Source organism: Salmo trutta, chromosome 3, assembly GCF_901001165.1.
Source record: "Salmo trutta chromosome 3, fSalTru1.1, whole genome shotgun sequence".
NCBI lineage: Eukaryota > Metazoa > Chordata > Actinopteri > Salmoniformes > Salmonidae > Salmo > Salmo trutta.
Genome location: NC_042959.1, coordinates 59,391,216 through 59,400,118, shown reverse-complemented (window position 1 = coordinate 59,400,118; position 8,903 = coordinate 59,391,216). Strand labels below are relative to the sequence as shown.

Here is an 8,903-nt window from a genome sequence, read left to right as displayed (position 1 = left end):
TTGAAAACTAAACGTTAGTCTAAAATAAATGTGAGATAATGTCTAGATGCTTTTTATAGTGGAGATCAAGTTTATACATTGCTGGCTGGGCTGATGAGATAATGGATTACGCAGTCAGATGGAACAGAGTAAATAGGCATTTTAATGTAATAGATTTAGTCGGTGGTAACTTGTGGAATAGACACCAGCTGGAATGTGGTTTTAACCAACCAACATTCAGGATTAGACCCACCTGTTGTTTAATATCTCATATGTATCCTGCTGGATCAGCTCCTAGAAAAATGCTGTTTACTGTACACATCGCGCACAGAAACTGCCTATTCAGGAATCCAACACACGCCATGACGGTATACCCATAGCAAATTACAACATCCCCCATGATTTTTACAGTTAGAACATTTCACATTAATGTGGGTTTAGACACCATATGCAGTTCAGAAATAAATCAGCCCTGTATACCATAGAAAATTAACCAATAGAAATATTGATAGATAAACACAGGGGCTTTTCACTGGGGACGGGGGGGACATGTCCCCTTCACATTCTGAAATTGCATTCCCCCCCAGTTTTTTCATTGGAATGTAATACAAAACAAAACAACAGTGTGCTTTAGGACCATGCGGATGCCTCCGAGCGGTCGGGTAGGCTGTTTGGAGTGTTTATCCGACTGGATAAAAAAATATACACACAGGTCAAAGGTTTTCGAATACCTACTCATTCAAGGGTTTTTCTTTATTTGTACTATTTTCTACATTGTAGCTATGAAATAACACATATGGAATTATGTAGCAACCAAAAAAGTGTCAAACATATCAAAATATATTTTATATTTGAGATTATTCAAAGTAGCCACCCTTTGCCTTGATGACAGCTTTGCACACTCTTGGCATTCTCTCAACCAGATTCACCTAGAATGCTTTTCCATAAGTCTTGAAGGAGTTCCCACATATGTCATCTGATGCAGCACACCATCACTCTCCTTCTTGGTTAAATAGCCCTTACACAGTCTGGAGGTGTGTTGGGTCATTGTCCTGTTGAAAAACAAATGATAGTCCCACTAATCCCAAACCAGATGGGATGGCGTATCGCTGCAGAATGCTGTGGTAGCCATGCAGGTTAAGTGTCCCTTGAATTCTAAATAAATCACTGACAGTATCATCAGCAAAGCACCCCACACCATAACACCTCCTCCCCCATGCTTTACATTGGGAAATACATATGCGGAGATCATCCGTTCACCCACACTATGTCTCACAAAGACATGGCGGTGTGAACCAAAAGTCTCAAATTTGGACTCCAGACCAAATTACAAATTTCCACCGGTCTAATGTCCATTGCTCATGTTTCTTGGCTCAAGCAAGTCTCTTCTTATTACTGGTGTCCTGTAGTAGTGGTTTCTTTGTAGCAATTCGACCAAGAAGGCCTGATTCATATAGTCTCCTCTGAATAGTTGATGTTGAGATGTGTCTGTTACTTGAACTGTGTGAAACATTTATTTGGGATGCAATTTCTGAGGCTGGTAACTCTAATGAACTTATCCTCTGCAGCGCTCCTCACCAGTTTCATCATAGCGCTTGATGGTTTTTGCGACTACACTTGAAGAAACTTAAAAAGTTCTTGAAATGTTCCATGTTCACTGACCTTCATGTCTTAAAGTAATGATGGACTGTCGTTTCTCTTTGCTTATTTGAGCTGTTCTTGCCAAAATATGGACTTGGTCTTTTACCAAATAGAGCTATCTTCTGTATACCCCTCCTACCTTGTCACAACACAACTGATTGGCTCAAACACATTGAGAAGGAAACAAATTCCACAAATAAACTTTTAACAAGGCACACCTGTTAATTTAAATGCATTCCAGGTGACTACCTCATGAAGCTAGTTGAGAGAATGCCAAGAGTGTGCAAAGCTGTCATCAAGGCAAAGGGTGGCTATTTGAAGAATCTCAAATATAAAATATGTTTTGATTTGTTTAACACTTTATTGGTTACTACATGATTCCATATGTGTTATTTCATCATTTTGATGTCTTCACTGTTATTCTACAATGTAGAAAACAGTAAAAATAAAGAAAAACCCTTGAATGAGTAGTTGTTTGAAAACTTTTGACTGGGAGTGCATATATATGCATATATATTTATAAAACCAAAGTTGCGCCCCTGGATAAACATGACATTGTATGACAGAATTTATGCCTGTTTATCATGTCCATATCAGTGTCAAATAAAGTGTTACCTAAATTGCCTTGAATGTAAAATCCACAACCCACTTGGGCAAAAAACATACCAGTAGACTAAGCAAAATGGGAACATTCAAACCAAAGAGGGGATCACAGAGACACACTGTGTGATGTACCGTAAGACGTAAAAATTCCAGACAGTGGTCCACTCCACTCATAGGCTCATGCTTCTCCTCAGACGGTGTGGTCGAGTCAGCTGACCTGTGAAAAACATTCCATGGTCTACTACGGTGCAATGGATTGCAGGGTCAATGCGCTGAATGTCCTGGCCAACGGACCAACAGTTCTGAGGTGCTGTGGGTTCTATTGGTGTAGTAGACATGAAGAAGGAAGGTGAACTGATGGAATAAGAGTTACTGATGCACTTCCCTTCTGTCTGAGAGACTGAAGTCTCAGAGATAGTGCTAGAGACAGAAATGCCCTTTCTGGAATACTCATACACGTTCTTCATGAAGGCACTCTTGGTGTTGTGCTCCTTCTTGAAGAGGATGACGTAGCACTTGGGGAAGAAATGACAGCCGAGGACGCCATAGTTGGAGATGAGGATGACCACCATTTCCACCGCTGGCAGGTACTTCCCCGAGGTGGTCATATAGACGGGCACGAATATCACCCAGGACATGAGGTAGAGGAGCATGCTGAAGGTGATGAACCTGGCCTCGTTGTACTTCTGTGGCAGCTTGCGGCCTTTAAACGCGCAGGCGAAACAAACAAGCGCCAGGACAGCGATGTAGCCCAGCATCACGCCAAACGCCACGTGGGAGCCCTCGTCACATTCGGCCAGCACAGTGATGGCGAAGACGGTGGACTTCTCCCGGGGGCTCTGCAGGACCAGCCACAGGGTGCAGGTGAGGACCTGTAGGGCCACGCAGAGACAGATGATGGCATAGGGTTGGTAGAGGCGGAGAACGTCCTTCAGGTCAGGGTTGAGCTGGAAGGCCAGCAGGATCTTCAGGGACTTGACCAGGATGCAGGAAACACAGAGGGTGAAGCTGAGTCCAAACAGCACCTGACGCACCTTGACAATGAGATGAGAAGAAATGAGACAATGAGACAGAGCCGTATTCTCTCTTTGTATTTAAATTTGCTTTCCGTTTACAAACTAAATTCCTTACCACAAAGGTACAAAAGGTCCAGAACAATACACACACAATAAACCATGAATTTACAAAATAACACTGGTACATTCAGACAACGTCACAGAACACTGCATTACAGCAGTGTTTCCCAAAGTGTGTGTACCGTACATACCTTACACTGTAGGCTGCTGGGATGTCCTACAAAGAACACAGCACTAACAAAACTTCCCACTAGGGAGAGCAAGATGATCTGGGAGAGAGGCCCCCCGGCAGCCTTCACAACGGGGGTCTGGTGATGGTGTAGGAAGAGCGCCCCCACCAGTAGAACCAGGACGATGCCCAGGGCCGCCAGCGCCAGCAGCACCACCGCGAAGCCATCCTGCCAGGAGAAGAACTCCAGGGTCTTATGGGTACACCCAGAGCTCCCTCCCAGGGACCACTCTGTCTTTGTATCACAAGAGAGACACTGGTCCATGTCTGGAGAGGAGGGTTGGAAGGGAGGATAGTGCTTGAACACCTGTTTAGCATTTAGAAATATGTTTGTTGTTGCCTAGTACTAACTGTTTTGGATAAGGACAGTGTTGGGAAATCTTAGGGAACATATTGAAGAAATGGAGGAAGATTGTGTGAACAACAGGGCAACTCCAGTTTACTGAGGAGAGATAGAGTACGCGGGTGTGTATAGAGAGACAGGACAGGAGAACTAACCAGTGTTGTTGGAGTAGTGGTTCTCAGTGCAGTTGATGCATTCATAGCAGCAGGTGTGCTGACCCTCAGCAGTCTTCTTGAACTTACCAGGTTCACAGCTAGCTGAGCACACAGACACCACATCCTGCATTGGGATACAATGCACTAATTTAAATGGCTGACCCAAGAAAACTGTGACTGAAATCTATTAAAAGTAACATTCAAACAAGGCTTTATATGTACGGCCAGTTTCCTGGACACAGTTTAAACTAGCTCTCGATTTAAAACCATGTTCAATAGACCAGGTGTATTCAAACTATTCAACCAATGATGAAATGCTCTGGTAATTATGAGTTTTGTGTTTTTTGTTTTGTTTTTTGATCATCACTGAGATCCAACAAAAATGTGTGATAACAGACAGGTGCTCCCAGTGTGTGCCAATGTATGTGGTTTTCATATTCAAACAATCCCCATTGTTTCGTTGATTAGGGGTTATTTCATTTCCATCTTTACTTGTTGTACAGTTTGGCTGAGAAGTCTCTCAAACAGGTATGTTTAGTTTCTTTAGTCACTTTGAGGAAGAAAAAGTTGATTGTTTGACATTCCGGCTTGTTTGTGTTTATGTCTCTCTATGTCAAGTGGGATAGGTTAATATGGATGTGTACTTGAATCTTTGTGGCAGCCTAGAAAACAGACTAAAAGAGAGTGAGACCTAACCTTAACCCTAACCCTAACCCTCAACCTAACCCTTACCCTCAGGTTAGTGATATTTTTGGTGTTTCCGTTGGTGTAGCTGAAGCTGTTGTTGATTGGATGGTACTCAGCTACAACGTCATGGACGTTGATGACCCCTCTCACAGACCTCCACAGGGTTACATCATAGCCCATGTTGATGTCTCCTTTCTGGTCAAACTTGTAGCTTTTCCCCTCCAGCTCAAACCGACTGCCTCTCAGGGTTTCAAGCACCTGAAATACAAGTTCTCATACCATAGACCCAAGCCATTTCCAAAATACACTGAGTATACAAAACATTGAGAACACCTGCTATTTTCATGACATCGACTGACCAGATGGAATCCAGATTAAAGCTGTGATCGCTTATTCATGTCACTTGTTAAATCCACTTCAATAAGTGTAGATGAAGGGGAGTAAATAGGTTAAAGAAGGATTTTTAAGACTTGAGACAATGGAGACATGGATTGTGTATATGTGCTATTAAGTGCCTTTGAACGGGATATGGTAGTATGTGCCAGGTGTCAAGAACTGCAACGTTTCTGGGTATTTCACGCTCAACAGTTTCCTGTGTGTATCAAGAGTGGTCCACCACCCAATGGACATCCAACCAACTTGACACAACTGTGGGAAGCATTGGAGTCAACATGGGCCAGTATCACAGTAGACCACTTTCGACACCTGGTAGAGTCCATGCCCTGAGAAATTGAGGCTTTTCTGAGGGCAAAAGTGGGGGTGCGGCTCAATATTAGGAAGGTGTTCCTCATGTTTGGTATATTCAGTGTATATTAGAAGAGATACAGTATATAAGTAAAGTTTGATGTGCTGTAGACATAAGGAGTTGCGCATTAGCTACCTGCCAGGGTTGGACAGTGCCTGGTGTCTTGCAGTCCTTTTTGCTGCAGATATTAGCCACTGCATGGGCGATGGCACTGACAGCCATGTCCACATTGAAGACTACGTTCGCATAGCTGTTGTTTAACAGGATCTCTGCTGCGGCTGTGGAGGAGGACACAACCTTAGGGTCTCCCGACCCGTTTGGCAGGGAGTAGAACTCCTTTAGGAAGGAGTTGTTTCCTATGACATCATTGCTGTCACTCAGATTCATCAGGTAGTGATGGAAAGGAGCCAGGTTCCCTCTTTTGAAGGTGAAGCCCACCACATGACCGATATCTGGGAGGTCCATCTTTCCCAGGGCCTCCTTGGATGAGGACCAGCTGTCACTGGCCACCCACACCCTCTCTCCCAGCCCCGACCCCAGACTCCTCAGCTCCTGGTATAGGTACATCATCTGAGTAGGCTTGGCGAATGACACCACCACCTTGACATTGGGGTTCCGGCGGAGGGTGGCGGCAACTTGTCTGACTGCTGATTCACCGTCAGGACTGGTTAGCGAATTAGGGAGGATCTCCTTGAAGGCCACACAGATGCCTGAGGCGGTTGCCTGGGAGAAGAAGCTGTCCAGGGCAGAACGGCCGTAGTCTCCATCCGTTGTGACCACGCCCACCCAGGTCCATTTGCTGTCGCTAAGCAACTGAACCATGGCCCGTGTCTGGTACAGGTCGCTAGGTACAGTCCTCAGGAAAGTAGGGAAACGGTTCTTGTCACTCAGGATGACGGCGGTGGAGGCGTAACTGATCTGTGATGATTCGAAGAGAGAATGAATTTCCGTCTACATTGTGTTGGAGTGATTTTGTCATTCATCATTGCTGTCTATTTCATTTATTCAACACAACTCAGTTTTTTATTATTTAATCAACCCTTTTGTTCCTGCCCATCAGTCGTCACTCTGTGGGTGGGTTTTGGCTGCTTACTTGAGGGATGAGCTCTAGGTTGAGTTGCCGGGCAACGGAGATGGAAATCTCAGAGGAAGAGGCCCCAATGACGGCCATGATTTGCGGGAAAGAGTTAGAGGTGTTGGCCCCTCCCCCACAGTCCGTGGTGGGATCCTGTGAAGTAAAGAATGTACACCATTTAAATGAGATGCTGGCTAATGGAAGATAAAATATTCAAATTAAAAACAGGTCACACACTCTATATATACTTGCTGTGGATTGATTTGACCAACGTTTCGGCTAAAGAGCTTTTACCTGTGTGAAGTCAGCTGAGGCCCTCAGAGCGGTGGTGACATCAGAGCAGGAGTCGTGGATACGATACCCCAAAGAGATCCCTAGTGCAGTCAGGACAGGGGATCTGTTGGCCACCTCTACAGCGTGGATCATAGCCAATGCCTGGGTGAACCCATCCATGTTGAACCTGTGTGTGTGTGTGTGTGTGTGTGTGTGTGTGTGTGTGTGTGTGTGTGTGTGTGTGTGTGTGTGTGTGTGTGTGTGTGTGTGTGTGTGTGTGTGTGTGTGTGTGTGTGTGTGAGAGAAAGGTACATAAGGCATAGTTGGATCATCACACTGTCTGTGGTCAACCTGTCAGAGTAAATCAACTCTCTCTCACGAACACTTAATCATACATGCGGACAGAATCACACACACCCCACAGAGAGAGAGAGAGAGAGAGAATCTTTGGGATTCTCTTTACAATACCTAATCTTATCTTGGCACTCACCTGACACACTGTGATGCAAGGGGTGCTGAGAGGTTGGCGGATTTCTCTACTCCCTCATGGATGGCAAACAGCCCTCCAATGATGATATCTCCTGGTGCTGTAGCTCCTGCTGCTTTGAAGTCTCCCACTTTGGCATTGCCTGTCACCAACAAGGACAGGATGACTAACAGGTAGAGAACATCACCAATAGTTTCCATCACGTCTCTGGTGGTACTGTCCAATTCTCAATTTCGGTGTCTCTCCTTTGCAATTTCTCTCACACACTCCCGCTCTCTCCCCGACTGTGTCTGTCCGTTTCTCTCTCTCTCTCTCTCTCTCTCTCTCTCTCTCTCTCTCTCTCTCTCTCACTGCCTCTGTCTCTCTCGCTCTCCCTTCCGCTCACTTTCTCCCTGTGTCTCTTTCTCTCTTTGTCTCTCACTCTGTAAGCTCCTCTAGCAGACTGACACAGTGACCTGTCAGTATCTTCAGTAAAAACACACCTGTTGCTTCCTCGTAATCTAATGTATGCATAACCCTGCCCCCTCCCAGCCCAGGCCAATATCTCTGACAGACATCCACACTGACTGACTCACCATCTTTCAGCTAAAGATGACAGACAGACAAGTCACACAAATGTAAGTCACAGCTGATCTCAATCTGAAGTACAATATAAACATTTGTTGTTGAAGGTGAAAGACCTTATTGACTCACCTCTTTTCTCGGAAATGTTCACACAATACCCAAGTGTTTTTTAACACTTGGATCACTTTAACACAGTACATCCAGAAAGTATTCAGAACCCCTTGACTTTTTCCACATTTTGTTATGTTCTTCTAAAATTATTATTTTTTAAAATTCCCTCATCAATCTACATACAATGCCCCATAATGACAAAGCGAAAACAGGTATTTAGACATTTTTGAAAATGTATTAAAAATAAACTGAAATATCACATTTACGTTAGTATCCAGACCCTTTAATTAAAACCTCTTAAGGATCAGACCCTTTTTTTCAATTTTCGCCTAAAATGACATACCCAAATCTAACTGCCTGTAGCTTAGGACCTGAAGCAATGATATTATATATTCTTGATATCATTTGAAAGGAAACACTTTGAAGTTTGTGGAAATGTGAAATTAATGTAGGAAACTATAACACACCAATCAAATCAAATCAAATGTATTTATATAACCCTTCTTACATCAGCTGACATCTCAAAGTGCTGTACAGAAACCCAGCCTAATACCCCAAACAGCAAGCAATGCAGGTGTAGAAGCACGGTGGCTAGGAAAAACTCCCCAGAAAGGCCAAAACCTAGGAAGAAACCTAGAGAGGAACCAGGCTATGAGGGGTGGCCAGTCCTCTTCTGGCTGTGCCAGGTGGAGATTATAACAGAACATGGCCAAGATGTTCAAATGTTCATAAATGACCAGCATGGTCAAATAATAATAATCACAGTAGTTGTCGAGGGTGGAACAAGTCAGCACCTCAAGAGTAAATGTCAGTTGGCTTTTCATAGCCGATCATTGAGAGTATCTCTACCGCTCCTGCTGTCTCTAGAGAGTTGAAAACAGCAGGTCTGGGACAGGTAGCACGTCCGGTGAACAGGTCAGGGTTCCATAGCCGCA

At 44.3% G+C, this 8,903-nt stretch overlaps 1 protein-coding gene across 1 annotated transcript; it reads right to left on the bottom strand.

Annotated features, from left to right (window-relative positions):
* Positions 1-2,115: 2,115 nt before the first annotated feature.
* On the bottom strand, positions 2,116-7,616 carry LOC115181599 (G-protein coupled receptor family C group 6 member A-like). The gene is made up of 8 exons (XM_029743471.1): positions 7,297-7,616; positions 6,828-6,993; positions 6,552-6,686; positions 5,594-6,376; positions 4,759-4,971; positions 4,027-4,150; positions 3,491-3,795; positions 2,116-3,257 (listed from the first exon to the last, which is right to left on the bottom strand). Exons 1-8 carry the CDS (start codon positions 7,491-7,493, stop codon positions 2,394-2,396), a joined length of 2,787 nt encoding a protein of 928 aa, XP_029599331.1. The 5' UTR covers positions 7,494-7,616; the 3' UTR covers positions 2,116-2,393.
* Between the last annotated feature and the right edge of the window lie 1,287 nt (positions 7,617-8,903).

Excerpts from the sequence above, each read along its gene's own strand:
- LOC115181599 (XM_029743471.1), bottom strand. The coding sequence starts at position 7,493 with ATGGAAACTATTGGTGATGTTCTCTACCTGTTAGTCATCCTGTCCTTG. Across the intron at positions 6,377-6,551 it reads ACCTAGAGCTCATCCCTCAA|ATCAGTTACGCCTCCACCGC; the intron begins GTAAGCAGCCAA and ends GAATCATCACAG. Across the intron at positions 3,258-3,490 it reads CCAGCAGCCTACAGTGTAAG|GTGCGTCAGGTGCTGTTTGG; the intron begins GTATGTACGGTA and ends CTCATTGTCAAG.